The following is a 27,394-nucleotide window of genomic DNA, read 5'->3' on the forward strand; positions in this document are numbered from 1 at the left end:
GGAGGTGACTGTCCCAAACCTAACCTCTAAAATAAAAATATATAAAATTAGCTGTCTCATGTTTTCATGTCAGTACTGAAACACAGTTTTCGTCCATAGATTGAGAGCCTGATTTTAGTCACACCCCTGCATTTTACAGCAGGAAGTGAGACTGCATCCCATGATTCCATTGCTTTGAGGTAAATCAAAGTCTGAAAATCAGTGTGTAACATTAAGAATTGTCACTATCAAAACATATATTTTTTTGCAATTAAGTAATCTTAAGAAAAAAAAAAAATTGTGTGTACAACTGTTCAGAAGCGTGTTTGCTAATTATGCACTGGCTAGCATTTTTGAGTCCCATTACACTACTAACCTAAAGGAAAAAAAGTAATTAATGCATCTTACTACTTCATACTGCATAACCCCAACACTTGGGGTGAGAACAATGTTTGCTTTTTGCCATTTTAATTGCTTCAGGTTATTCATGTTTGTGTGATTTTTTTTTTATTTCTCTGCTGAAACGTAAACTGTTTGACTTACATCCATGTTTCACAAAACTGGCTGTCAGTCATAACTATTATGTACACACACACAGATATATATGCCTTGGTTGACACAGGACGTTGTTAACCACCATCCTAAAATGAAAATGCTAATATTTATCATTTAATTTTCAACTTTCAACAGGAAAAATAATCAACGCCCGATGACCGCTGCGATAGGCTCCAGCACCCGCAAACAACCCAGAGGGTTAAGTGGTATAAATGATGTGTGGGTCAAATAAGTTAGATGTTGATTTGTTTCAAGTAATAGGCAGACAGGCAAAATGCAGGAAAATACATCCACCAGTTGTCAACCAACAAGTAAAAAAATTGGATGAGCTAATGAGGCACACATGGAAACATGGCTAAAAATTACATATAAAATGCCAAAACAAAACCTGAGCTAAACTAACACAACAAGCAGCAGGATAATGAAGGGGCAAGCAGGAATGTTTCAAGGAGATCCAGCATGATACGATCTACCCATTTGTTTGTCTTTTCAAAAAATAAAAAAACAACTGAAAAAACAGCTTGTCAAAGTGAGTCGGCTCAAAGAGTCAACTTCTCCACAAATGACACGCTGCTGTTTTCCAGTTTATTCCCACCAAATTAATGTAAGGATGCATGCACGCTACGTTACGGGATGTACAACACAATCTTGTGATTTTGCTATTTGCATTTACGCTATTGTGTGACCCGTCTTTCTGGCCTTTCTGTTTCATTTTTCACACGCATTGGCCACGACGGCTTCCCACAGAGCACTGACTCACTTCTGCGGCCGTGCCCCTTTCCTCGTAGCAGTGACAACATTTCCTGGCCTTCTAAAGAGCTTGCAGGCTGTAAACAGCTTCCATAGAACCACCGGGACCCGATAAGCTGACAGGGCAGAGACACTTTGGGACTTGAAACTTCCTTGTTGGATTTTTGGCTTTAACCTACCCAGGGTTAGTTTGCTAGGTGAGTGAGATGGCTAGAAACTTAGCTAGCCTAGCCAGCCAGCCACGTTAGCTAGCGAAGCTCTTGACGTTCAGAACAGCTCCTAAATAGTTATACAGCGGAACCAGCTAGAGTTTAGCTTCAGTGTATTGTTATGCTTGTGTTCATGTAAGTAAAATATTTAGACAGTGTAATGATGTTTAACCCATATGCTGCTAGCGAGGTTAAGGTGAGCTAACGTTAGCCAGATAGGCGTCGCCGTGGTTCATTAACGGAATTGTGTTCATCGCTTTGCTCGTTAGCTAGATTTTTCTCTTGTACTGCTAAGTTAGAGAGTTAAAACATTTGTTCCATAACCACAAGAGGTAGTTCCACCCATATTAATCTCACTAGCTAGCTAGCGTTAACTATCTAACTAGTAACGCTTTCAAATTAATTTTGATTGCCGAGTTTTTGAGTGTTAGCTAGGCGTCCGTATCAGAGAAGCCAGTTATGGTCATGTGTTTGGTACTGGTTGACTCAACTATCGTTGGCTTCCCACCCAGCTTGCCTGATTTTTCCGTTTTCTCAGGCGAATAAACAACATCACCGACCCTGTTGCTGCGTCACTGATCTTTGAAAGTGGGCCGGGGAAATAACAGAATGACCCCTAAGGCAGACTGTCGCGGTCTGATCATCTTTCTGATGTGTCTCCTCAGTGTTGTGAAGATCAGAGGTGAGTTGTTTTTAATCCATAAATGACCATTTTAATAGTAGTAACGGCTTCAGACGCTTTTTAATCTGGCTTTAAAGCGTTGTCTTGAGTGGGGCCCGTTTTCGAGGAGAGTGCTCCAGTCACCATGTTTGCACCACAAACAAATGCTAAAATGCCTTTGGAGGTTATGGCTAGAACAGTACGTCCGTTCCCGTTTTTCCATTAGCCTAGATCTTTCTCTAAACTTCTGGCTTAGGCTTTCTTTGAGGTCTTTGAGAGGATTATGTCTAATTTAAGGCCTGTTTAGGTAGACCAAGCAGGGCATAGGTTGTGTGACCTACATTGCATGCCCAGTAGTCAGGACACAGTGGCTGCTGAGGCTGCTGAGGCTAACCTTCATAAACTTTAAGTTAATTAAACGACTAAGCTGTTACTCCGGTGTTTTCCAGGGTGGCTATTGTAAATATATAGTTTCTTTTACTTATTAAATTCAGGCTTCTTTTATTTCCCACACTGAAAAGCGTCCTTTTCTTGCAGGTGGCAGTAGGGCGGAGCGATTTGGTGAATTGGGATTTTTTTAAGTGTTGTAATTAGGATTTTAAACTGCAGATGTTTTGCATAAATTAAGGTCCAGGCCTTTTTTGGCCAACATGACAATCGCATCCACTTTTTGGCCAGAATTTTTTTATTTTTAATCGTCAACAAAGTCATTTAGAGAGTTCTGATAAGAGCTCTGTTCTAGAGAAACATGCATAGGCAAACTTGTTCAGTGGAAGAGATGGGAACTAGATATTTGAAGCCTGATATTGTTCTATTCCTGTTTTATAGTTTATTTATTTTGTAAATACCTTCAGAGTGAAGAGGTACGTTCCAGGTGTCCCCCCGAACAGTCCCCAACGAAAAGTCTTACCTCCTGGTTGCTTCTGATTGGTCTGACTCAGTGGTCATCAGCCGTGGTGCTGGACATCTGTTTTCATGTGGAGTGTAGTTCAAACCACAATCGAACACTCTTAACCTAAATGTTTAATGTCCTCACACGTCCTTGATTGGCTGGATAAGATGCATTTGTGTAGGTATGGGGAAGACGCAGCATGTTATTGGTTGGAATTCCGCAGGAAAGTAGATCTTCAGGAGGAGGTTTGGTGACTACTGGTCTGACTCCTCTACAGGCAGATGATAAGCTCTGTGTTACCAGGTTAAATTTTCCCAATTTGAATGTGTAGGCTGTAATTGAAATGGCAGCTCTTGTGATTTGACAATTGCACTCTTTTAAAAATACAAACTCGATATAAATGTGATCAGTCTTTTAGCATTATAAGGCAGCTCTCAGGTATGTGGCTACAAGCCAAACACATTACTGGCATATCTCTGTGGCTGTTTGCTCATTACCACATACAAGGTTGAAGCAGTTCTGCTCATGCACACAAGCTGGTGTGGCAAGCCCTGGTGGAAACACAGTGTGGCTTTGCTTCAGTGATGGTTTCCACAAAAACACAAGGACCTATTAAAGGCGCAGTGTATGATTCTGGAGGACAGTTGTTGATCTTTAACCTCAACAACAAAGCATAGACCCTTCCCTTCAGTGCTCCTTCAGAAGCTCCACCTGCAAATTCATGGACAGGCATTGCCAAGGCAAAAGTCAATGGACTAGCAAACTGGTTTTATGGCCACAAATACCTTAAAAAAAAAAAAAAAAACCCTTAGCAAACATCTGGAGAAATACCATGATAGAACAACACAGCAAGTAATAATAACTAACAGTAGCTAGGATGTGGCAATAGATAACCCACAGTTGCTGCTGTGAAGCTAGCCAATTGCGGTCACAAACATTAACTATACTGACCTGTTAGTTCTGTGAAACAGACAAAATAAGGTAATGTAGCCCATTTATCAAACAGGAGTAACCTCCTCATTCTCTTTCATGCCTTTCAACTCTGAGGCTGAAGTCAGCTTCTTTTTCACTGGTTTCACCCCCCACATATATTCATGTGCCTCAGGTTCTTGTTCGAATTTTCCCATTCCGCCCTAAATTTTAAAGCAGTTACATTGAGTTCCACAAAATGGAACTGGGTAATGATTTAAGAAGAAATGAGAAAATGCAAATAGTAAGCTGACTTCAGCCGTGTGAACTTTTGGAGGTCGCTCTCCACCGCAGAAACGACTCGCTGTCAATCTTCTCAGGCCTCTCCACTGTTGAAACACCTAACTGATGTAAACACAGAAGAACTTGTTTCTCAATCCTTATTCTTCAGATTTTGTCCTCTTTGGCTGTTTCATCTCTCCATCTTGATATTGAGTGGAGTTCAGCACACGGCCCCTCCCCTTCCTGCTGTCCTGTGCATGAGCAGGAAATCCCCCTGTTGCTGGAATAGTGTTACGTTTGTTTTTTACTTCTTCATTTATTTTTTGAATGGAGAGCTGCCAGACCATGAGGACATATAAATTGAATTTCACAGTGTAGTGGACTGAAACTGTTTACTGCGCCTTTAAGTTTGGGCAGTAATATAAATTTAGATGAGCGATCGTCTGTTAATGTGATTTAGTCTAATCCTGATCCAATTTAAGTTACAAAGTGCCACATGTGAGCATCACTGAACTTTATCCTGTAGCTTGCATTTCCCTGAATGGAATATTATTACCATATAATTACTATCTGGACTTGTTTTAAAGGTATTTAATAATTTATAATGTGCCAGTTTGGTTGCATCTATTAAGGGTTAAAGGTCCATTAAATCTTGGTCTGACTGGCAAAATCACCTTGTACTGGAGTTTATCCATTTCTAGCTGTTTAATTTGTTGATGTTCTGTTTGTGTAGCCTGTGCAGTCTTCTCTGCTGTGTGAATGTTTTGAACTAACTATATATAAGAATACATTTGATGTCATAAATTTTTGATTTTCTATCTTCTTGTCAGCACTGCTGCTTCAAGACCAGAGAGCCTAGTAATTTTCTATTGGATGACCCGTAATTTATGTCTGTGCTACATTCAACTCTGTTCTTTTTTTTTTGTTGTTGTTTGTTTTTGTTATTTTGTCTTGTCAGCTCAGTGTGAGACACCCAAACCAGGGGGAAACAGAATTTTGACTCCTGAATCAAACAAACCGACTTACTCAGGTGGAGACACTGTAACATTTCAGTGTATAGTTGGTTATAAGCCTGTAAATTCAAAAGCTTCCAAAACTCTTACCTGCTCTGGAAACTCGTGGGACTACAGTACACTGAAACTGGAGTGCACAAGTAATTCTTTTGCTGTTTCTATTACGCATAGATTTCCATTTTATCTGTCAGAAGGTGTTCTATGATATATGCAGATCTGATTTTGTAATATTTTCTACATTTCAGAAAAAACATGTGGAGCTCTTCCAGACTTTCCCAATGGGAGATATATTTATTCTCCAGAAGGAGCTGAAGGAATTTTATTCGGTGCGACAGCCGCAGCAGAGTGTAATGAAGGGTGAGTGAAATGTGGTTTGATGTTTTTGTGTTTTAATGTGTGTCTGATCAGTCCTTTTGTTGATTAGTAATAAATGTAGTTGTATTTATATACTCATACAGTTCTTCTCTGCCTTGTAGCTATCTGCTTCTTCGATACCCCGACAGACATTGTCGAGATTCTGGTTGGGATGGGAGAGAGCCTGTGTGTGAAGGTTTGTCATTTCCTAAACTTGGAAGTTCACAATAAATTATTATTTAACAAAATGGTTTGAAACAATATTTGATCTAATATTTTTCACCTTTAGTGGTCAAGTGTCTTCCACCTCCTGAGATACTGAATGGACAGCCTGAGGAGCCTCTTCTAGAAGAATATGAGTATGGACAGGCAGTCACATACATTTGTAATGCAGGTTATACTCGTTTTGGAGTTTCAACAGTATCATGCTCTAACAATGGAACCTTTCAGCCTTCTCCTCCTGAATGTGAAAGTAAGTAGTTCTGCAATAAATATGCCTTATGTGTAATTTTGTGCATTAAAGGGGAATTCCACCTCATAATTTGATCATTTAGATGTCAACAAAGAGTGGTTTGATGGAACTAGTGAATCAACGCTTGTCTTCTGTTAATAATGGTAAAATAGCAGGTAATCTGGGGGAAAAAAATTAAAGGGAGAATTATTCCTAACAGCACTCTGCATGTACCTCTTCACAGTTAATTAATTTGAATACTTTTTGGGCCAAAACCATATATCAAAACTTTAGGCCTGTGACACTGTTGTTTTTTTGTTTTTTTTTATAGATGGAGCAGTAAATTTTTATTTATTTATTTATTTATTTATTTTTTGGTGCGTGGCTGATTACAATCACTAATCGCCTTTCAGCACTATTCGCTGATAGCCGATCTCGATCGAGGGAGGGACTGGATGCCACGTTTAACTAGTCCAGTCAAAGACGCAAAACATGGTTGAAATTGGTGTATTTATTAGCAAACAACGTTGCAGTGAACTCGTATGAAATAGTCCCACATCTCTAACAAAAATAAAATAATTAAATGCATGTTTTGCAGTCATAATCTGTCGTAGGTCTTGAATTATTTCAGGATTATTTTCATAGTGAAATAGCAATAAATTAAACAAAAATAAAGTCAGTATACTGCAATCATGAAACATTATAGGCTTTTAATTATTTTCATAATTAAGAGGAATCAAGTAGAAAAAGCAGTCAAATAAAATGATCCATACTGCAAGCACGCAGTTCATATGGACCTTGAATTATTTTCAGAAAAAAAATGCTACAAGATCAAATGAGGAAATTGAAATTAAACAACTGAGCCTGTTTTAAAGGGGAAGAAAGTGCCATAGGTAAATGTCTGCCCAACTGACTTACTGTTTCTTAATGTTGAGCATTGATAGCAGTTTTTATCATGAACAGCAGCCTTTTGGCACGATAGTCTGTTACTCTTTTCAGTCAGTGTTTAGTGCTGCTTCAGATACAATCTTTCGCTGTCCATGCTTGTGCAATGTGCAGATAGGTAGTCTCAAGCGGCTTCAGCAAAAGTGGCAAAGCAGGCCTTAGTGCTTTGCCAGTATTTCGGTGCTTTTGCACTCCTTGGGATATTGGTCTCTAAAAGGTAGATTGGATTGTTCCTCTCATGGTCCTCTGTGTTTTACCCAGTATTTCACTGTACATGGTAGATAAGGAATCTACTTGTGATACTTTGTTGATGAATGGACTTGGTCCAGGCCTTTGTTTCATCAGAACGTTACTTCTGTCTTGTTTGAGCGCTCAGCATGTCCATGAACTGCTCAGTTCCTTTTGTTTTGAGTTCACCAGCGAAATAACAGTCCTTGTATACACTATTACTGTTTTCTTTAGTGAGCCCTTTGAACGGAGAAAGCAGCACCACTATATTTTCAGTCAGTTTCCACTAACTGGCAGTAAAGGTGGCCAGTAAAGGTGTTAATTTTACACATTTTAAAAGTAGCTTTGGCTGATATGGCAAACTGCCTGACTGATGACGTTTTCTATCAACATGCACTGTGAAATCCAATATGTGGTCTCTGCGGCCCTGCGTGAGACCTGCAATTTTAGTTCTGTAGACAAATCTAGCATTTGAAAGAAGAATCGCAGGATTTTGAGACCAAGTGGGCCTCATGCAGGGATGCAGCAGTCCTTAACTAGCAAAATCTGGCTGATATGTTTTATGTCACTGATGCTGGCCAGGTGTTCAAATAAGCACAGTTGACCTTGCTTCATCTGGGTGGGTAGGATGCCCCCCACACCAGCGTTAGGACAGAACTATATTAGTATTACACTAACTTACAATCTGGCTGCAAGAAAGTGGGGAAAAAATAGCTATTTACATGAATACATATTGCTAATTATCCTTAGGGTTTCTTGGATGTTCGGTACAAATTTAATCGCAATCCAGCCAAAAAAAATTGTTGAACCTAAGAGTGCACATACAAAGAATCACAAAATGATGAAAATGTTAAAAGGATGAAAATTTAAGAACTAAAAAGTACTTTTAATATGAACTTAAGTTTTCACATGACATGAACTGGCAGGGTTAGGTGAGGTAGTATGTAATGACCTGATGTTTCAGGCACCAGGCAGACTATTTCATGAAATTGGATCAAATGGTGGCACATATGACTAACATGGTGCTTGTATCCCTGCTGAGTTTCTAACAAGCTCTCACGTTTTTAGCCATTGCGTTGTGAAACCAACCAAACCACATGGAAAAAGATATGACATAAAAAACCCAAACTCTGGTTCTGACTTTAGCGAACAAAACGGGTAAAACGTGTCAGATGTCTAATTCCCATCACCACCGCTATGCACAACTCTGCCTCTAAATTTGTCATTTATTTCACAGCAAACCACTTTGAATTACTTTGTTTACATCTCAAAGATTTAATTATGCATATTTTTTCCCGCTTTAGTGTGTAGAATTGGGCTTTACATAAATTGTGGTTGTGAATCTGATGACTTGAGTCCAGCTCAGTTTTGTGAATTATAATTTTTTTTCCCCTTTAATACACAGCACTACTGAAATTTTACCAAATGTTGTGATGGTGACCGTTTTTAGTGATGTAAATTTGAGCTAATTTTGAGCATGACTCAAAAGGGCTGAGCCCATACGTGACTAGCAAACACAGCTTTGATCAGTTGTACACACATGGTCATAAGTAAGTTTAATTGCAAAAAAAAAAAGTTTGTTAGTAGCGAAAATTCTTTTACCCTGAATGTTGTTTCACCCTTATTCAGACTTTGGGACACACTTACTTAAAAACAATGGTATCTAATTGCTCACCATCTGGTGATGAGGGACAACATTGCATTGCTTCCTGCTCAGAAATGCAAAGGGTGTGGCTAAAATAAGTCTCCACTTGAAGCTTTAAACACGAAGCAGAAGTTTTTGAATACAATGTTTAAACTTAAGTAACTTCTGTAAAATTAAACCTTCACTTTTAAAGAAATAAAAAAAAAACAACTATAAATATTATTTTTACAAGTTGAAATTTAGAGGTTAGGGTTTGGGGCAGATGCCTCCCAATAGAATTTACCCTACAAATTATGATTGTGTATGCATTTAGCTTAAACAGTAATATGTTTTGGGTTTAAATAATAGCAGTATCTGTGGAAATATCTAAGGCCTGAATACTTATTTTTTTTTTTATGTTGAGCCTCTGTTTGAGCTAATTGGGTCAAATCAAAGTCAAATCACATTTGTCACATCACATTTACACAGGTGGAAAGTGAGTGAAAGTCTTAGGTGCATAGCCCCCTTGTAGAATTTAAATGCAAAAAAAAAAAATAAAAAATAATATCTAAGAAGAAGAGGGGGGGATTTTTTATATATATATATATATATATATATGCGCTTCTGTACCACCTTGCGCTCGGCAGCTGTGAGAAGACAGTGGCTTGGATGGTGAGTCCTTTAGAATGATGGGTAGAATGATCCATATTTGTATGTTTGTATATGTCTATGAATTTTTCTTGGTTATAACATCGGATCTATTTTGAATTTTAGAATGAGGCATATTAATCATTTTCTTCATTCATCTTTCTGTTCATTGCTCTTTTTGTCCAGAGGTGTCCTGTGATCCACCCTCCGTTCTAAATGGCAACAAAATTGAAGGAATACCACCCTATAGATATAAAAGCACTATCAAGTTTGCTTGCACTTCTGGCTTTAAGATGGAGGGATCTCCTTCCCTGGTGTGTGAGAGAAACGGATGGGATCTACCTCCGCCAAATTGCACTGGTGAGAGTGAACAATGGTTTTCAGTGTGTGATCTGATGCCATTTCCCCTAAATTTCAAGCTGACATTTTTCTAACTACTTTTAGCACTGTTTTACATGAGGACCTGACTGAATGGCTTAACAGTGAGAGTATATTTGTTCGCTAACTGTTCTAACCGCAGCACATTCAGATACTGTCATCCAGTCTTTTGACATGTAATCATTGTAACTGCAGCTCTTGCACTTCGCTTTGCACTCCCTGTATGGCACAGTACTATGGAAGCTTGTTTCTGCCACTGAAACAAATCTATAGTCTTTTAGTATCTCATAATGATGAGTTTCCCATTACTATTATGGGATGATAAGACCCGTGGCATACTATCTCATAATTATGATGGGAGACTAGTCTCTTAATAATGATACCATGACTTACAATCTCAAAATGATGACTTTCTGTGTCATGATAATGAGATCCTGTCTCAAAATTACTGCTTTGTATTTTAGTGTTTAGACCCTGGTTATTATGAGATACTAGGCCATATGAGATACTCCATGGCATGACATTGGTGATCTTAAGCCATAAAATGTTCTCAATACTATGAGATACCAAGAAAGTCACAATTATGAGAAACTTTTATGATGTACTATATGGCAGAAACGGCCCACATTTCGGGAGAGTGGAGATATATTTCGGTTAGAGTCTGTGTTTCTGTACACTTCGTGTGATGTGGGTGTCTCACCAACAATAGAGGAGTAGTATATAACTGAGAAGTTCCCATAATAAGCCTTATTGCTGATTCACCACCCCTCAGATCTTATTGGTGTGAAAACAAATTTGCTTTTAAAGCAGGTGCTTGTGCACATTTTATAAAGTTAGCGCTGCTGGCAGCAACTGACATTAAACAGGGCAGTCTGTTCGCCAAGGTGGCTCTGACAGCCCTGACATTTGCCCAACTGCTTTTTGAGCTCAGGACTTGACATAAAAACTTCTGCTTTCACTAAACTGCATGAAGTGCTGATCTGCATGAACAGTATGATCAGCATGAACGAATTCTGATTAATAAACAAACAACCACATGTGTAATTTAGTCAACTTTAGCCCTTATAGTGCATCATCCAAACCAAAGGAAAGAGATAAAAAAAAAAAAATTAACTCTATGAAAACAGTCTGATGTTCTTCAGAGTGGTTAGCTAACAAATACTGCTTGAGGCTGCACCTACTGTAGTAGCATCAAAACAAACACTGGCACTGATCAGGTTCAGAGGTGCGTAGAATAGCCTTAATCAATACGCAAGTAAAAGTACCTTCCCCAAAAAAACTTGAGAAGAAATACAAAAGAAGCAGGCTGAAAATCTACTTGAGTACTGCAGTGAAACTTCTTTTGTTTGTGCAGCTCTGTTTGTCTCTTGGGATTATTTTGGTCTACAATACAAAGCTCTGAAGTCACAAACTAATCACAAAGCAGTATAAATATTGCCATCATCAAAACATACTGAAATTAAACACAAAAAATGGAATTGGTCTATTTTTGCAAGTTGAAATTTCGAGGTTAGGGTTTGGGACAAAAATCTCACAATAGAAAATACCCTACAAATTATGATTGTGTGTATGTATTTAGCTCATTACTGTTTCAGTTAATGTCTTGGGTTTAAATCATAACATTACCCCTGTAAATGTGTAAGGTGTGAATACTTAATTTTTTTAAACATTTTTTTTAATGTTGGGCTGCTGTTTGAGCTAATCAGGTAGAATGATCCATAAATGCATGTTTGTATATGTCTATGAATTTTTGTTCTTGGTTATAACAGTGAATCTGCTCATTCTAAAATTCAAAACAGATTCATCATTTTCTTCATTCATATTTCTGTTCATTGCTCTTTTTGTCCAGAGTTGTCCTGTGATCCACCCTCCGTTCCAAATGGCAAAATAATTCATGGAACACCACCCTATAAATATAAAGACCCTATCGAGTTTGATTGCAATCCTGGCTTTAAGATGGAGGGATCTGGTTCCCTGGTGTGTGAAACAAATGGGTGGAATCCACCTCCTCCAAAGTGCACTGGTGAGAATGAGCGGTGGTTTTCAGTGTGTGATATGGTGTTTTTTGAATAGTTTCCCCTAATAGTTTCTGAATAGCTAAACAATTATAGTACACACTATATTGCCAAAAGTATTCACTCACCTTGCTTTATGCACTGGTGCGCAGTCATGTTGGAATAGGAAGGGGCCAGAACTGTTCCCACAAAATTGGGAGCATGAAATTGTCCAAAATCTCTTGGTCTGCTGAAGCATTGAGTTCCTTTCACTGGAGCTAAGGGGTCAAGCCCAACTCCTGAAAAACACCACACCATAACCCCCCCAACTTTACATTTGGCACAGTACAGTCAGACAAGTACTGTTCTCCTGGCAACCGCCAAACCCAGACTCATCCGTCGGATTCCCAGACAGAAGTGTGATTCGTCACTCCAGAGAACACATCTCCACTGCTGTGGAGTCCAGTGGCGCCGCTTTACACCACTGCATTCAGCGCTTTGCATTGCGCTTGGTGATGTAAGGCTTGGATGCAGCTGCTTGGCCTTGGAAACCCATTCCATGAAGCTCTCTGTGCTGTTCTTGAGCTAATCTGAAGGCCACATGAAGTTTCGAGGTCTGTAGCGATTGCAAAAAGTTGGCAACCTCTGTGCACCATGCGCCTCAGCATCTGCTGACCCCGCTGTCATTTTACATGGCTTACTACTTTGTGTCTGAGTTGCTGTTCCCAATCGCTTCTGCTTATTTAGTAGCAAGGAAATTTCATGACTGGACTTGTTACACACGTGGCATCCTGTCACAGTACCATGCTGGAAGTCACTGAGCTCCTGAGAGCGCCCCATTCTTTCACAAATGTCTGTAGAAGCACTCTGCAGGCCTATGTGCTTAGTTTTATGCACCTGTGGCCATGGAAGTGATTGGAACGCCTGAATTCAATTATTTGGATGGGTGAGTGAGTACATTTGGCAGTATAGTGTATTTGCTGACCAACTGTAATAATCACAGCACATTCAGATACTGTCACCCAGTCTTTTAACATGTAATCACTGTAACTGAGGCTCTTGCACTTCGCTTTGCCTAATATATCAGATTAACTCTGTGTAGGTAGAGCTGGGCGATATGGCCAAAAATGTTATCACGAAAAACAAAATTCATATTGTTCAATATCAATACATATCATGATAAATGTCATCATTATTTCATTCAAGTTTGAAGGCTGATTTTTGCTCATGGGTGGTTAATTGCTGTTCTGAACTGTCTTTATGGTCAGAACATGACAAGCACTCGCCAAACAGTGGAACATCTCACAATTCGGTCATGGGACAGTGTGAGAGAGTTTCTGATTAGCTGTTTTTATCAACTGGAATACAACAATGGATCTGTTTTGAATTATAGAATGAGGCATATTAATCATTCATATTTCTGTTAATTGCTCTTTTTATCCAGAGGTGTTCTGTGATGCACCCTCCATTCTAAATGGCAAAATAATTCATGGAACACCACCCTATAGATATAAAAGCACTATCGAGTTTGCTTGCAATTCTGGCTTTAAGATGGAGGGATCTGGTTCCCTGGAATGTGAGAAAAATGGATGGAATTCACCTCTTCCAAAGTGCACTGGTGAGATTGAGCAATGTTTTTCAGTGTGTGATCTGGTGTCTTGTGAATAGCTATTCAGAAACTATTAGGGGAAACTGAAGAGTGATGGTACACACTATATTGCCAAAAGTATTCACTCGTCTGCCTTCACACGCATATGAACTTGAGTGAGATCCCATTCTTAATCCATAGGGTTTAATATGATGTTGGTCCAACCTTTGCAGCTATAACAGCTTCATCTCTTCTGGAAAGGCTTTCCACAAGGGTTAGGAGCGTATATGGGAATTTTTGACCTTCTTCCAGAAGCGCATTTGTGAGGTCAGACACTGATGTTGGACGAGAAGGCCCGGCTCACAGTCTCTGCTCTAATTCATCCCAAAGCTCTTCTATCGGGTTGAGGTCAGGAGTATACAGTATACAGTTGAGTATAGTGTGGAAGAACTTGACAGGCCTGCACACTCATCCATGTCTCTATGGACCTTGCTTTATGCACTGGTGCGCAGTCATGTTGGAACAGGACAAGGCCAGAACTGTTCCCACAAAGTTGGGAGCATGAAATTGTCCAAAATCTCTTGGTCTGCTGAAGCATTGAGTTCTTTTCACTGGAACTAAGGGGCCGATCCCAACTCCTGAAAAACACCACACCATAACCACCACCCCCTCCACCAAACTTTACACTTGGTACAGTACAGTCAGACAAGTACCGTTCTCCTGGCAACCACCAAACACAGACTCGTCCATCGGATTGCCAGACGGAGAAGTGTGATTCGTCATTCCAGACAACATGTCTCCACTGCTGTGGAGTCCAGTGGCGCTGCTTTATACCACTGCATTCAGCGCTTTGCATTGCGCTTGGTGATGTAAGGCTTGGATGCAGCTGCTTGGCCTTGGAAACCCATTCCATGAAGCTCTCTGTGCTGTTCTTGAGCTAATCTGAAGGCCACATGAAGTTTCGAGGTCTGTAGCGATTGACTCTGCAGAAAGTTGGCAACCTCTGCGCACCATGCACCTCAGCATCTGCTGACCCCGCTGTCATTTTACATGGCTTACTACTTTGTGGCCGAGTTGCTGTTCCCAATCGCTTCTGCTTATTTAGTAGCGAGGAAATTTCATGACTGGACTTGTTACACACGTGGCATCCTGTCACGGTACCACGCTTGGATGTTTGTAGAAGCAGTCTGCAGGCCTATGTGCTTGGTTTTATGCACCTGTGACCGTGGAAGTGATTGGAACACCTGAATTCAATTATTTGGATGGGTGAATGAATACTTTTGGCAACGTAGTGTATTTGCTCACCAACTGTCCCATTCCACAGTGCATTCAGATACTGTCACCCAGTCTTTTAACATGTAATCACTGTAACTGAGGCTCTTGCACTTCGCTTTGCCTAATATATCAGATTAACTCTGTGTAGGTAGAGCTGGGTGATATGGCCAAAAATGTTATCACGAAAAACAAAATTCATATTGTTTAATATCAATACATATCATGATAAATGTCAAATCATTATTTCTTTCCAGTTTGAAGGCTGATTTTTGCTCATGGGTGGTTAATTGCTTTATGGTCAGAACATGACAAACACTCGCCAAACAGTGGAACATCTCACAATTCTGTCATGGGACAGTGTGAGAGAGTTTCTGATTAGCTGTTTTTATCAACTGGAATACAACAATGGATCTGTTTTGAATTTTAGAATGAGGCATATTAATCATTCATATTTCTGTTAATTGCTCTTTTTATCCAGAGGTGTTCTGTGATGCACTCTCCCTTCCAAATGGCAAAGTAATTCATGGAACACCACCCTACAGATATAAAAGCATTATCGAGTTTGCTTGCGATTCTGGCTTTAAGCTGGAGGGATCTGGTTCTCTGGTGTGTGAGGCAAAAGGATGGAATTCACCTCCTCCAAAGTGCACTGGTGAGAATGAGCAATGTTTTTCAGTGTGTGACCTGGTGTCTTGTAAATAGTTTCCTGTAGTTTTTAAATATGTAGTCATTGAAACTGCAGCTCTTGCACTTCGCTTAATATATCTAATTAACTCTGTGTAGGCCAGCCTTTCCACTACTTAATTTCGTATTGAAACTCGGAAGTCAGAGAGCTTCTTACTATAATCTACAACATAATAAGTTTAGTGTTCTCAAAATTGTATCTGTATTTTTATGAACTGTTCCAGTAGATCATGAAATGCGTGAAAGCCAGTTATGATGAGTGACTGTTCTCCTTGTATGGCACAGTACTATGGAAGCTTGTTTCTGCCACTGAAACAAATCTATAGTCTTTTAGTATCTCATAATGATGAGTTTCCCATTACTATTATGGGATGATAAGACCCGTGGCATACTATCTCATAATTATGATAGGAGACTCTTGTCTCTTAATAATGATACCAGTGTTTAGACCCTGGTTATTATGAGATACTAGGCCATATGAGATACTCCCATGGCATGTCATTGGTGATCTTAAGCCATAAAATGTTCTCATTACTATGAGATACCAAGAAAGTCACAATTATGAGAAACTTTTATGATGTATTATATGGTAGAAACGGCCCACGTTTCGGGGGAGTGGAGAAATATTTTGGTTAGAGTCTGTGTTTCTGTACACTCCGTGTGATGTGGTTGTTTGTCCAACAATAGAGGAGTAGTATATAACTGAGAAGTTCCCATAATAAGCCTTATTGCTGATTCACTACCCCTCAGATCTTATTTGTATGAAAACAAATTTGCTTTTAAAGCAGGTGCTTGTGCACATTTTATAAAGTTAGCGCTGCTGGCAGCAACTGACATTAAGTCAGGGCTGTCAGTCACGTTGGCGAGCAGACATTTGCCCAACTACTTTTTGAGCTCAGGACTTGACTGCAAGGTGCTGTAAATGGCGAAAGACAAGCAATAAAATAATAATTTGTATTTGATTTTGCCAGATGGACTGTGGATCATATTTTTGGCCAAGTATCAGCAACTTGATCATTTAAATTTAATTTGGTTTACACAAAGATGATCAGCATTTCTATTTTCTTTCATTTATACCACTTTAGCCCTTGTAGTGCACCATCTGAACCAAAGGAAACTGATATGATCACAGAACTACAAGTTGAAATAAAATGAAATGGTACAACAAAATGTGCCGTACAAAATGGGACAAGCCTCAAATTAAAAAAGCAATATGAAAACCAAACAAAAAAAAATTGCTTCATTAACAGGCTGCTAACGCTGCTCTGTAGGCAACCCTGCTCATCTTCAGCGATAGCAGAGAAGGGGGAAGTTCAGCGACCGCGCTGCTGGGCTTTGGTTACATTTAGGGAATCGTATGCTTTCAAAGAGGGGATATAAGACATTTATTTATTAGTGCCCACCTCTGATGTTTTGGTGATGCAAAGCTGAAGTCAGCTATTCACCAGCTTCTTGTTTGAATTTTCTTGTTCCACCTTAAATGGTGCAGCAGTTACGTTCTGGCGCTTCAGGCGTCAGAATTGCTGGACTATTTAAGGTGGAATGGGAAAGTTAGCTAGCTACAGAGACATTAGCATGCTATTAGCTTGCTTTTTTTTGTGTGTGTGTGTTTTTCTTGTGATTTGTTATGAAGGAAACGACATTGAACTAAGATAATGCAGTAGTTATCATGATAATTATTTATTTTGTATTTTATTTAACTTGAGAAAATACATTTATGGGTTTCTTTGATGCTCATGCAGCCATCTTGCTGGTTTTTCTTTGTTTCCCATAACCTCCATTTGGAAGGCCATGTAGCACTAACACTTCGCCTAACTCCTCTATCCCAACAAAAATTGGGACACCCAAGGTCTAAGGGCCAAGTGGTAGGGGCAAGGGGTGACATGGGATTGGGCCATAGTCAGTGGCCTAAGTGCATTTCATCAATCAGCTAGCTAGCTTTTTTTTTTTTTTTTTTTTTTTTAAATTCTCTAGTTCTTGGGCTTTAAATTCATAATATATAAGACTTATATTATCTACCTACATATTGATGTAAGCTTTTATAAAATCTATTTATGTAGGTTTTATTTAAGCAGTGTTCAGAAGAAGTGGGACCATCTTTATCTTTTTAATTTTAGTTTTCATGATAAATGTATATTTTCATTCATATGCAGAAAAGAAAATACAGATGCTTTCAGCAATAAACCTGCTAGAACCTAAAAGAACAAGTGATCAACATTCAAAACAGAAAGATTGCATTGTGTCCTGATGAACAAAACATTTAGCTCCTCCACAAATCAGTAAATGAAACAATTTCAGTCACCCAAGTATTAGCAAGACATTTATTGCACACTCAGTCAGCTCAACAGTTTTTAAAGAGGCTAAGCAAATTATATGCAGTTTTTACACAGTATATACAGTTCCTTCTTTGTTGGTCATTGTTTTCCACTGTGTGTTTTGATAAGTGCAGAAAGAAGGCACCCACTCTTGCATCACCTTTCATTTTGAAAACTCTTAATTGTTTGAGGACTGAAGACAGCAAGTGATAGTTTTTGAAATTTTTCATTCTTTTGTTTTACAATTCTTCAGCTATGCAACCGTGTTGGTCCTTCATTGTTGTGTTTTGCACGTTTTCAAAGTGAGAAAGGTCGACTGCATGAAGGCCAGACTGGCACCTGAGCTATGATTACGCAACCATGCTGTTTTAACAATCTGGAAAGTCCTTGACCTCCATTAAGGCCATAAAAGTTCTAAAAGCTGGACTTGTCAGATCACTAAACACATTTTCACTGTGCATCAGTCCATTTCAGATGTGCTGAAGCCCACAGAAGTCAGTAGGGTTTCTGGATGCTGTTGGTGCATGACTTCCATTGTGTACAGTACAGTTTTAACCTGCATTTGTGTTCTGTTTACTAACAAGGGTTCGCTCGTGGTGAGATCCATCGTGGATGCATGCCAGTTTGTGTGTGTGTGTGTGTGTGTGTGTGTGTGTGTGTGTGTGTGTGTGTGTGGGTTTTTTTTTTTTTTTTTTTTTTTCAATTATAAAAGATTTCACAATGTTCCTAGTCTTAAATTGCCCCATTCCCAAACCTTTTGGAACATATTGCTGACATCAGTTTCAGAATGAGTGCATGTTTACAAAAAAAAAAAAAAAAAGTTATTTGAAGTTGTATTTTTCAAGTACAGGTTAAAGTAGATTTCTAAATCACTGCTTTCTTTTACCTGCACTTCACATACCAGTCCAATGTTTTTGGAATTGGGTTTGCAACACCCTGGTACAAAAGAGGCTAAATTCGATAATGTGCATCAGTTATAAAATTACAAGCGTCTCAGTATGGAAATGCACAGGTTCCACAAATTAAATAATTCTGGAAGTGGTAGTAATGTCCTAAAACTAATTTTAAGCACTGTATATCTAATATAAAATTAGAAATTGACCATACAGCAAAAATGTAAATTTTCAGTGCACTATCCTGTTGCTCTCAGAAGGCACTGTATTTTGTATGCATGGCATTTCTTCACATCTGGTATTTCTATTTCAGTTCTGTGTTGCTGAAAGTTACAAGCATCTCTAACTCTAACACTCTGGATGATTTCATGCTTTTTTTTCTTCTTCCTCTTCTTTTTTCTTTCTTTTTTTTTCTTTTTTTTTTTCTCAAGTACATGAAGTCTCAACAACAAAAACACCACCACCTACTAGAACTACAAGTGCAGCGCCTAAAGGTTGAGTACTAGGAATATCTGAGATTGCTCTGAGAATTGCCACACATTTCTTAGCATTGGTGCATGTTAGAAACGGGCAAGATAATACTAAGTGAATGTTTTTGCCATTTATGATTTCATCATACATAGTCAATGCTGGTGTTTGAATTGGCTTTTACTGGCGAGAACCAATGAAAATCCCAGTGTCCTCATTTTTCCGCCTTACTCTAAACGACAACAATGGCATCAACAAGGGCTTTTTTTGTTGTTTCTGAAGGCTCTCTCCACTCGTGTGTCCAGATAGATCCTGAGTTTTTGTTCTCTTGTTCTTTCTGTGCAATACTTAAAACAGTGTCTTATAAAAAAGCGCTCAAGGATGGTGATTTATTTTTTAAACTGTGATTTTCAGGGTTCCATGTGAATGACAAACACAGATGTAATCTGACTAACTTGCACATGGCTGTTGCTGTTTTCATACATAACCAGATTTTATCTTCTCCTGGTGGTGGTCTTTGACTGAAACACGGCTGATGACTGATTTGTTTCTGTGGCCTAAGCAATCTTGCTTTGCTTTACTTTTACATTAAAACATAGTGCAGAGGTGTCAATGTACTGCAATCTGTTCTTTTTTTGAATAGCATGTCTGCTTCATTCAAATCAATTTGAATGTTAAAAATACCTCAGTGACTTCTCTCATTCAAGAATTCAAAAAGAATTAAAAGCTGTAAGCTGCCTTTCCCTCCTGCATATGTGCACTTTGTAAAGAGTTCCTGGCTGACTAGCTCATCTGGTGCTGCACAGTTTATAAGCCCCCTCCCATCTACCCCATACATCAATGGGGAGGAACCACCATAATACCAGCACTAATCAGATGTAACTTAAGTGGTGGATCATCCTCAGCCTCAGTAGAGTGTGGTGCTCGTGGGAGTGTAGCAGGCTCAGTGGCATTGCCAGAGTTTTTAAATATGTCAGCTGCCGTTTTGCCCTCCTTCAACTCATACTTTTATTTTTTCTCCTGTTTTTTCTTCTAGGTACGCAGCCATTACCCAGTAAGTTGTTTCCTATCATTTGTTATATTGAAGCATACTGATGTGTTGGATATCCTATTTCCTAAGCAAGCATGATGAAACTGATTTTGGGTTTTTTAAAAAAAATGACGTAGTGAGAGTGGCACTGATGGGAGAGTTGCAAGTTGCAAATCACTGCTGACCAAAAAGAACACACAGGCTCTTCTCGTATTTACCAGAAACATGTAGATGATCCCCAAGACTTTTAGGATTATTTTCCGTAGACTGACAAGTTGAAGATGAAAATCTTTGGAGGATGTCTCATTACATCTGGCATAAAGCTAACACCACATTCCACCATAAGAACATCAACATCAACAGTCAAACGTGGTGGTAGTGTGATGGTTTTTGCTGTTGCAGGACCTGGGCGACTTGTCTTAATTGATGCAACCATGAATTGGCCTAAAGCTCAAGCACAGTTGGGTTATGCGGCAGGTCAATGAACCGAAGCACATAAGCATGTCCACCTCTGCATGGTTCAAAAGAAACAAAATTAAGGTTTTGGAGTGCCCCAGTCAAAGCCTTGACTTGAATCCCATTGAGATACTGTGGCTAAACCTTAAACAGGCATTTCATGGTCAGAAACCCTCCAATGTGGCAACTGTACCAAGAAGAGTGGGCCAGAACTCCTTTACAGCAATATAAAAGACTCATCACAAGTTATTGCTAACATTTGATTGCAGTTGGTAAAGTTAAAAATAGAGCAAAAAACCTTAAAAGCCAACATCTAACACACTTGAGAATTTCATTAGCGTTAGGAAAGTAATTGCTGTAGTAAACTTGAATATTGATTTGAATTGTCAGATATCTGAATCAATGAAAGTAAGTTTTTAAAGATATATCTGGTTATTCACTGGTCATTCAGCTAACTTGCTTACCATTCAAGCTCAGCTTTCTTGAGTGCTTCTTTACCAAGTTGTTTAACATTGGAATTTTGATGGAATATAATCTAATCAGTAATCATTTGTTGTTTGTAGACCACACCGTGAAAATCGTAGCTGGGGTGTTTGGAGCACTTGGAATTCTTGGATTAGGTAAGTTTACAATAAATGACCATTTATGATTTTGGTTCCAGTTTATTTGGTCACTTACCATAGCTGGTCTACACATGCTCATTATTCAAAGCTATTAACAAACCTGTATTGTAACCGATTTACCAGATACATATCACAGGGTTACAGTTACTTATGATTAGTGCCAGGATGAGGGTTAAAGTTAAGATACTTTTGGTTTACATTTGGTTTAGAAAGTCTAACTGGGTTCCATCCAGGCCAAAGCGTAGCAAGGGTTAACGTTTCCCTTGTCTAACACTCTGAATTCAATCCACAAAGACCTTGCCCCAATTATCAAGTAAGCTAAATGAAGTTTGTTTATTGAGGCAGACCGCAGAAATCTGCAGTGTTGTAGTCTAGGAGGACTGTAGTCTGACGTGTTGGATCAGGGAAACTTTCAGTTCAAATCATGTTTAAGGAGCAGCTAGTGTTGATACACCCTTTTTTTTGTTTTTTTTGTTTTTTTTGCGGAACCATACTCGAAAGGTGCTGGAACTCTTGTAAAGAGTTCCAAGTGCGTAATTTTTTGTTTCTGGATTTTTGGTCTCCGTTTTCAAACATAAAACACAACAGTTGCAGATGCCAAAGTCTTGGGGGGGGGGGAAGGCAGCACTCCCTTCTGTTTTCTGAGCTAGCAGAAAGAGCCTGACTGGTTTGATTGACTCAAAGTGAGTGCTACAGACCTGGGTTTTCACATATATGGCACTTCTCATACCAGGAGCACGTTTTACACTTTTTTTTGGTGGTCCCAAAGTTTGATTACACACTGTAATCAAAGAATAGCTCAACCAGTTTGCACTACAGTCCCTGTAGTTACTGATTAAAAAGCCTTAGTGTCTAATAAGCCTGAGATTTTAAGGGGTTAAACATTTCAAGCAGACTTTTAATATCTACATTATTGTTTTAGAATAATAGTGCTTTCTGTATCTGTTCAAATTAGGTAAGTGTAATTATTAACACAAAATAATCTGAAAATTAAATACTATAAGCATTGTCAGATGATATTTGTTGGTTAAAAGAAAGAATGTGTATTTTATTAAAGGTGTCACAGAACTCATTTATTCAGCCATTTAAATTGTTCTTTGAAGTCTCTGTAGAAGGTGTGGGTGAAAAATGTGGAGTTTTACATGCCCTATAAAACCTTACGATTTGGCCGTAGCATGAAACAAGCGATTTGTTCCTTTTGTGGTGGGCTCAGGAATAACCGATGTGCTGGTTTATGTTTTGGTGCATAAATATTAATGAGTCAGGACTGTTATGTTACAGTTCAGGATTTTTGGAATTGGCCCGTCTTACTGCCCTCTTTTGCAAATGCAAAAGGTTTGTATTTGAAGGAAAAGGCACCAGTGTTTTGAGGTTCATGATATGTACTGAATTCTCCTTATTCAACTATGACAGTGAACATACAACTGTACAGCTTCAAAAGGTGCCATAGAACAGAAAACTATGTAAAAGTTTTTTGCACTTCTGCTGAAATGACATTTTGTTGATTTAAGTGAAAATACAGTCTACAGAGTTTTTTAATGCAGTTACTGTTATTTGCTAAATTTAACATATTAAGACTGATAAACTACAACTAATAAAGAAGTTAAATGAAATGGAGCCTGTTCTAATGTGCAGTTTTGTTCTGTTATGTTATTAATGAATAACATATTTCCATATGTGTAGTTTGAGTGTGAGGTTTTGATTTGCTAGATTAAAGTTACAGTAAGATCAGAGTAAGTCTGTTAAGGTGCTGATGTGGTGTAGGTTGACCATGGAGATAATCATGAATCATGCCTCGTTGATCATTTGATCATAAATCATTGGATCTTTTGATCATAAAACTCTTCCTTTGCAGGAATTTTTGTGTGGTATTGCTACAAAAAGCGATCGTAAGTGTAATGCCGTTTTCTGTTTACTGTTTTTAGTATGCCTGTCGCTCTTCATTCTGCAAATGGACAAATTGTTAGTCAAACCGTTTTGATCATGATGAAACTATACAGTTTGTTCATTTCAGTGTCATCCATTGTGAAATTCTCACTGCTTGCAGCCTGTTACAGCAGTTACCTGTCTGTTAAATGTCAGCCCTAACGTTACTTTTTTTTTTGTTTTTTTTTTCCTCCCGACTAACCTGCTGTTGTTGAAACACTCTGCACTTTGCAATTGTTGTTTAATAGCATGGCATTCATTGTTTTATCTGCTTTTTAATATTGCTCTTTATTTATTTTCAGTATGCACACACCATGTTCAGTGGCACTCAGCGAGCACAAACTGCTTGTTTTGCGTAGAAATGGATAAAAGATAACATCAAAAAATGTAACAATAAGGTCAGGAAATTTGACACGGGGGGCGGGGATTAAAAAACAAAGACTGGATGGTGTGTCCTACTTTGTTATGGGAAGAAGGGTTTTCTGCAGATTTGCTTTGGTATCGGCGAAGTGGGCTTAGATTGAAGTATACTTGAGTATTCAGCCATGCCCAGTGACCAATGCTGGACTTTTGGGTTGCAGCTCTGCACGTGGTTACTCTGGAAATGTGGCTAAAAGTGAAGAGGGTGCGTTATAGCGTGCCCGCAATCCTGGTAAGAAAAACAGAATATGTATGTGTTTCTCTGTTTTGTCAGAAATGAATAATTAGCGCAGTGGATTGGCTGTGACATTAGTGTTAGTGGTTACACTGCTATTGGTGTTTGACTCTATCAGGTCTTTCTAGATGTACTGGTTACATGACTTGCCCTGATTACTATAACAGATTAACTGTCTTGTTTATTTGATTTCAGTCCATTTTCGGTCTGTGTTCATGCATTATCTCTTAAATAGTTAATTTTGAGGTTTTTGGCTGAATAATGGTTGAATGGTAATGAAACTTGGAATGTGTTGTGATTTTTAGTAGGTCACAAAATGAATCTGATAAATCGTAGTGGCTGGTGTTTATGTTTCTGTAGTCCTACAGTACACAGTACAAAGGCATATAGCACTGTGCAAACATCAGAAACCACCCTTTATTTCATCATTTATTTACTTTCCAGTCAAAAGTTATTCATTTTCAGCATTAGGAGAAAAAAAGCATGAAACATTTTACAGGTAATTACACAGAAGCCACAACGACCACATTTTTGTGTTTTCAATATTTTTTTTTTTGTTTTAGTTTGTGCTCAGCTTCTTTTTTTTTTTTTTTTTTTTTGCTTTTTTTGCATTTTTGCTTCTCACAATCCAAATAATCCCAAGTGTATTCAGTGAGGTTAAGGTCTGGACAATGGACTGACCGCCTCAAAGAACAGCAGCAGCGACTTCTTTTTACTTTTCTCAGTAATGGCTGCTTGACAGCTACACATCCTTTCAGACTTGTCGTGTTGAGTGTCTTCGTACAGTGGAAGGATGGACAAACACCTGTGGATTTTTTCAGATCTGAAGTAAGAATGGAGCTTTACTTCTCTCTCAAGGATGAAGGCTTGAAATACTATTTATCTGATGAGAGTTTTGGTGGTTTACCAGGTCTTATGTGGTTGTTAGTCACATTTTCTCTATAATGTTTAATCATTATTTGAATTCCAGTTTTGGAAACTCCCATGATTTCACTCCTATGAAGATGAAGCTCTTCAGAAATGTCTCCTGAAGAAGAAATGATTATGGTTGATTTTGACTGGATATTATGTAAATGAAGTGGTCTCTGTTTTTTTGCGCAATACTATACGGATGCACAAGTGTGCACGATGATTCACAGGCAGCCTTTTTTGCGTTGGTAACTTGAAGTGTTTGCCAAAGGTTATTAATCTCAGCTTCTTAACCTGCTAAAAGCTTCTAATTCACAGCGCATGGAAACACACTTGTCCAGAATGTTCACATCTTGTGTTTTTAAGATGACTTATTTTCGTTGCTCTGAAATCTTTTTTTTTTTTTTTTTTTTTTCTTCTTCTTCTTTTTTTAGATCTGTGGGTCATACTCTGCCTCATTCCAAGCCTTAGTGTGCTCCTGCTTTCATAAATTCGAGGAAAGCCTTACAGGAATGATGTGGATTTATTCTTCGCCTGCTCCACAGATGCTCACAAGCTCAGCAGGAGAACTTCTCCAGTTTGTTTATGACTGTTACTATCCGTTTTCTGCAATACAGATTAAACATAAATGTTCACTTTGGTCTACATTGTTTAATCTGTGTCTCAGAAATCAGCCTTTTGTTCATAGTGATCTGAACTGGAATTGAGTTTATGAAGAAGAGGTGAGTGTTTTTTTTTTTTAAGTGGTATCACCTGAATGTGCTTAACCCCTACTGTAATTCCTCACCTGCAGATTTGATCAACAAAAAAGTCACAGCTGATTTTGGCCTAGTTTGTGACATTTGTTCCATGTAAAACCTGAAGTTGCTTCTCTTGCACTAAGTTTTGTAAAATAATGTGTGTGTGTGTGTGTGTGTGTGTGTGTGTGTGTGTGTGTGTTTGAGATGAAAAGGATTTTATGTAATGTTTGTTTATTATTTGTAAAAGATTAGAACCTGATCAGCCTTAGAAAAAGTGGGTATTTATCAGTCTTTGTAAAGAAAATCACTATGGTTTAAAGTGGATTTCCATTTTTTTCCCCCAAAGTTTCTGTAAAATTCTGTCTGAGGCTTTGTCTTGAAACTATTGTAAGAAATCTCTTGGACGTCAGACAGTGCCTTCATAATCATTTCATATAATACTTTTAACATCTAAAGCTTTAAACAACTGGTCCTGTCACCACAACTGTGACTAGTCCTGTCTCTGTAGAACTATTGGTGAAATATTGGTGGAATTCCTCTTTAAACCCGAAAGAATTGAACGTCACTCCTGTCCTTTCTAGCGGCAACTTTCTATGCACGATCTACGACTACTGAATTCTGTCATGCTTGTGGTTCTCCTGATTTCTTGTACAGCTAAAGCTACGCTCATACAGGCACACAGCCATTTGCAATAGATTCTGCACGTATCCAGTGTTTAGCTTTAACCAAGAAAAATTGTGTTCATTGTGCCAGTCTTACGTTTGAGAAATTTGCCACAGGCTCGTTTTGTAAAACAGTCTTACCAGTATACACTTATGTCTTGAATGAGTTAATGATCTGAATCTGTGCTTTAAAGCGGGATAAACTACATTGGGGTGTTTTCAGAAATAAAACATGGTTCCCTGAGCTCTAGATTTCTAAAGGTTCCACGGAGTAGTTGAATTTCTGTTCAGATTTCTATTCGGATTTCACTTGTGCCTTTGATCTCGCATGTAAAAACACCCTCCCTGTTGTCTGTATTGGATGCAGTTTTTGTGATGTACAAGTTTAAAGTGTTAACTTTACGTTCAGTTTGTAGCTGTGCCGTCTTTATTATCATATAGCTTTGAAGGTCTTAATAATAATAATAATAATAATAATAATAATAATAATATGATGATGATGATGATGATGATGATGATGATGATGATGATGATGATGATGATGATGATGATCCATTGTTTTTATTTTTATTATTATTGATTATTTTTTTAAGCTAAATATTACTGCTGAATGTATTCATAGAATAAGATGTCAAAGATTTCATCACTTCTGCATTCATATCAACTGCTATGTAGAAAACATGAGGGGAAAACATGTTGTCTAAAGCCCTGTACGAGCTAGATGAGTTTTTCCATAATGTAATTTGTAAGAAATTTGACTGGTCTAGTCACACAAGATGAAATGTCTAAAGTAATTCCCCCAAATTACTTCTGGTAGCTCAGATCGATTAGCTCGACGTGATGGCCTGAACGTTCATGTCAGCATTAAATGGGTCAAACGTCTAAACCTAACTTGCCAGTAGAAAAGTACTAGAGTGATGACATGGGATCATCAAACAAGCCAAGTCAATCTCCATTTACCAGGATCTGCTACGTTACTGTGAGAGGGAGCTTTGGGTTCAGTGACTGATGGCAATGAATTGACTTGCAGGTATTACTTGGCAAGCAAAGGACATATTTTTACGAGATTAAAATCAGGCATGCTGTTGATAAGGCTTCCCAACTAAAAGAGGTCATCTAACCTGTATAGGATGTCTTAAGACAATTTGAATAAAAAAAAAAATCTTCTGCATACTTGATTTTTTTTTCTTTTCATTCACATGTATAGTCATCAAAAGGACACTGAATTTCACACAATTGTAATAAAATCATTTTGCGACCACTCACCTGATGAGCATTTCCTTGAAGGTCTAGTACTG

At 38.4% G+C, this 27,394-nt stretch overlaps 1 protein-coding gene across 11 annotated transcripts; it reads left to right on the forward strand.

The window, feature by feature from the left end:
• The first annotated feature begins 1,260 nt into the window (after positions 1–1,260).
• On the forward strand, positions 1,261–27,361 carry LOC108425583 (membrane cofactor protein-like). 11 transcript variants are annotated; one of them, XM_017694330.2, is made up of 16 exons: positions 1,263–1,481; positions 2,032–2,175; positions 5,196–5,390; positions 5,496–5,607; positions 5,727–5,800; positions 5,894–6,076; positions 9,687–9,860; positions 11,728–11,901; positions 13,317–13,490; positions 15,214–15,387; positions 19,059–19,121; positions 20,132–20,149; positions 21,145–21,201; positions 23,060–23,093; positions 23,712–23,782; positions 25,129–27,361. In XM_017694330.2, the coding sequence occupies exons 2-15, from the start codon at positions 2,103–2,105 to the stop codon at positions 23,764–23,766; spliced, it is 1,560 nt and encodes a 519-aa protein (XP_017549819.1). In that variant the 5' UTR covers positions 1,263–1,481; positions 2,032–2,102; the 3' UTR covers positions 23,767–23,782; positions 25,129–27,361. The 11 variants fall into 11 exon arrangements, with proteins under 11 accessions (XP_017549824.1, XP_017549819.1, XP_017549820.1 ...); XM_017694335.2 differs by lacking the exon at positions 11,728–11,901 and having other exon boundaries at positions 1,261–1,481; XM_017694331.2 differs by lacking the exon at positions 23,712–23,782 and having other exon boundaries at positions 1,264–1,481.
• The last annotated feature ends 33 nt before the right edge of the window (positions 27,362–27,394 follow it).

This window comes from Pygocentrus nattereri, chromosome 9 (assembly GCF_015220715.1).
Source record: "Pygocentrus nattereri isolate fPygNat1 chromosome 9, fPygNat1.pri, whole genome shotgun sequence".
In the NCBI taxonomy this organism is placed as follows: Eukaryota; Metazoa; Chordata; class Actinopteri; order Characiformes; family Serrasalmidae; genus Pygocentrus; species Pygocentrus nattereri.

Excerpts from the sequence above, each read along its gene's own strand:
- LOC108425583 (XM_017694330.2), top strand. The coding sequence starts at position 2,103 with ATGACCCCTAAGGCAGACTGTCGCGGTCTGATCATCTTTCTGATGTGT. Across the intron at positions 9,861-11,727 it reads ACCTCCGCCAAATTGCACTG|AGTTGTCCTGTGATCCACCC; the intron begins GTGAGAGTGAAC and ends CTTTTTGTCCAG. Across the intron at positions 11,902-13,316 it reads ACCTCCTCCAAAGTGCACTG|AGGTGTTCTGTGATGCACCC; the intron begins GTGAGAATGAGC and ends CTTTTTATCCAG.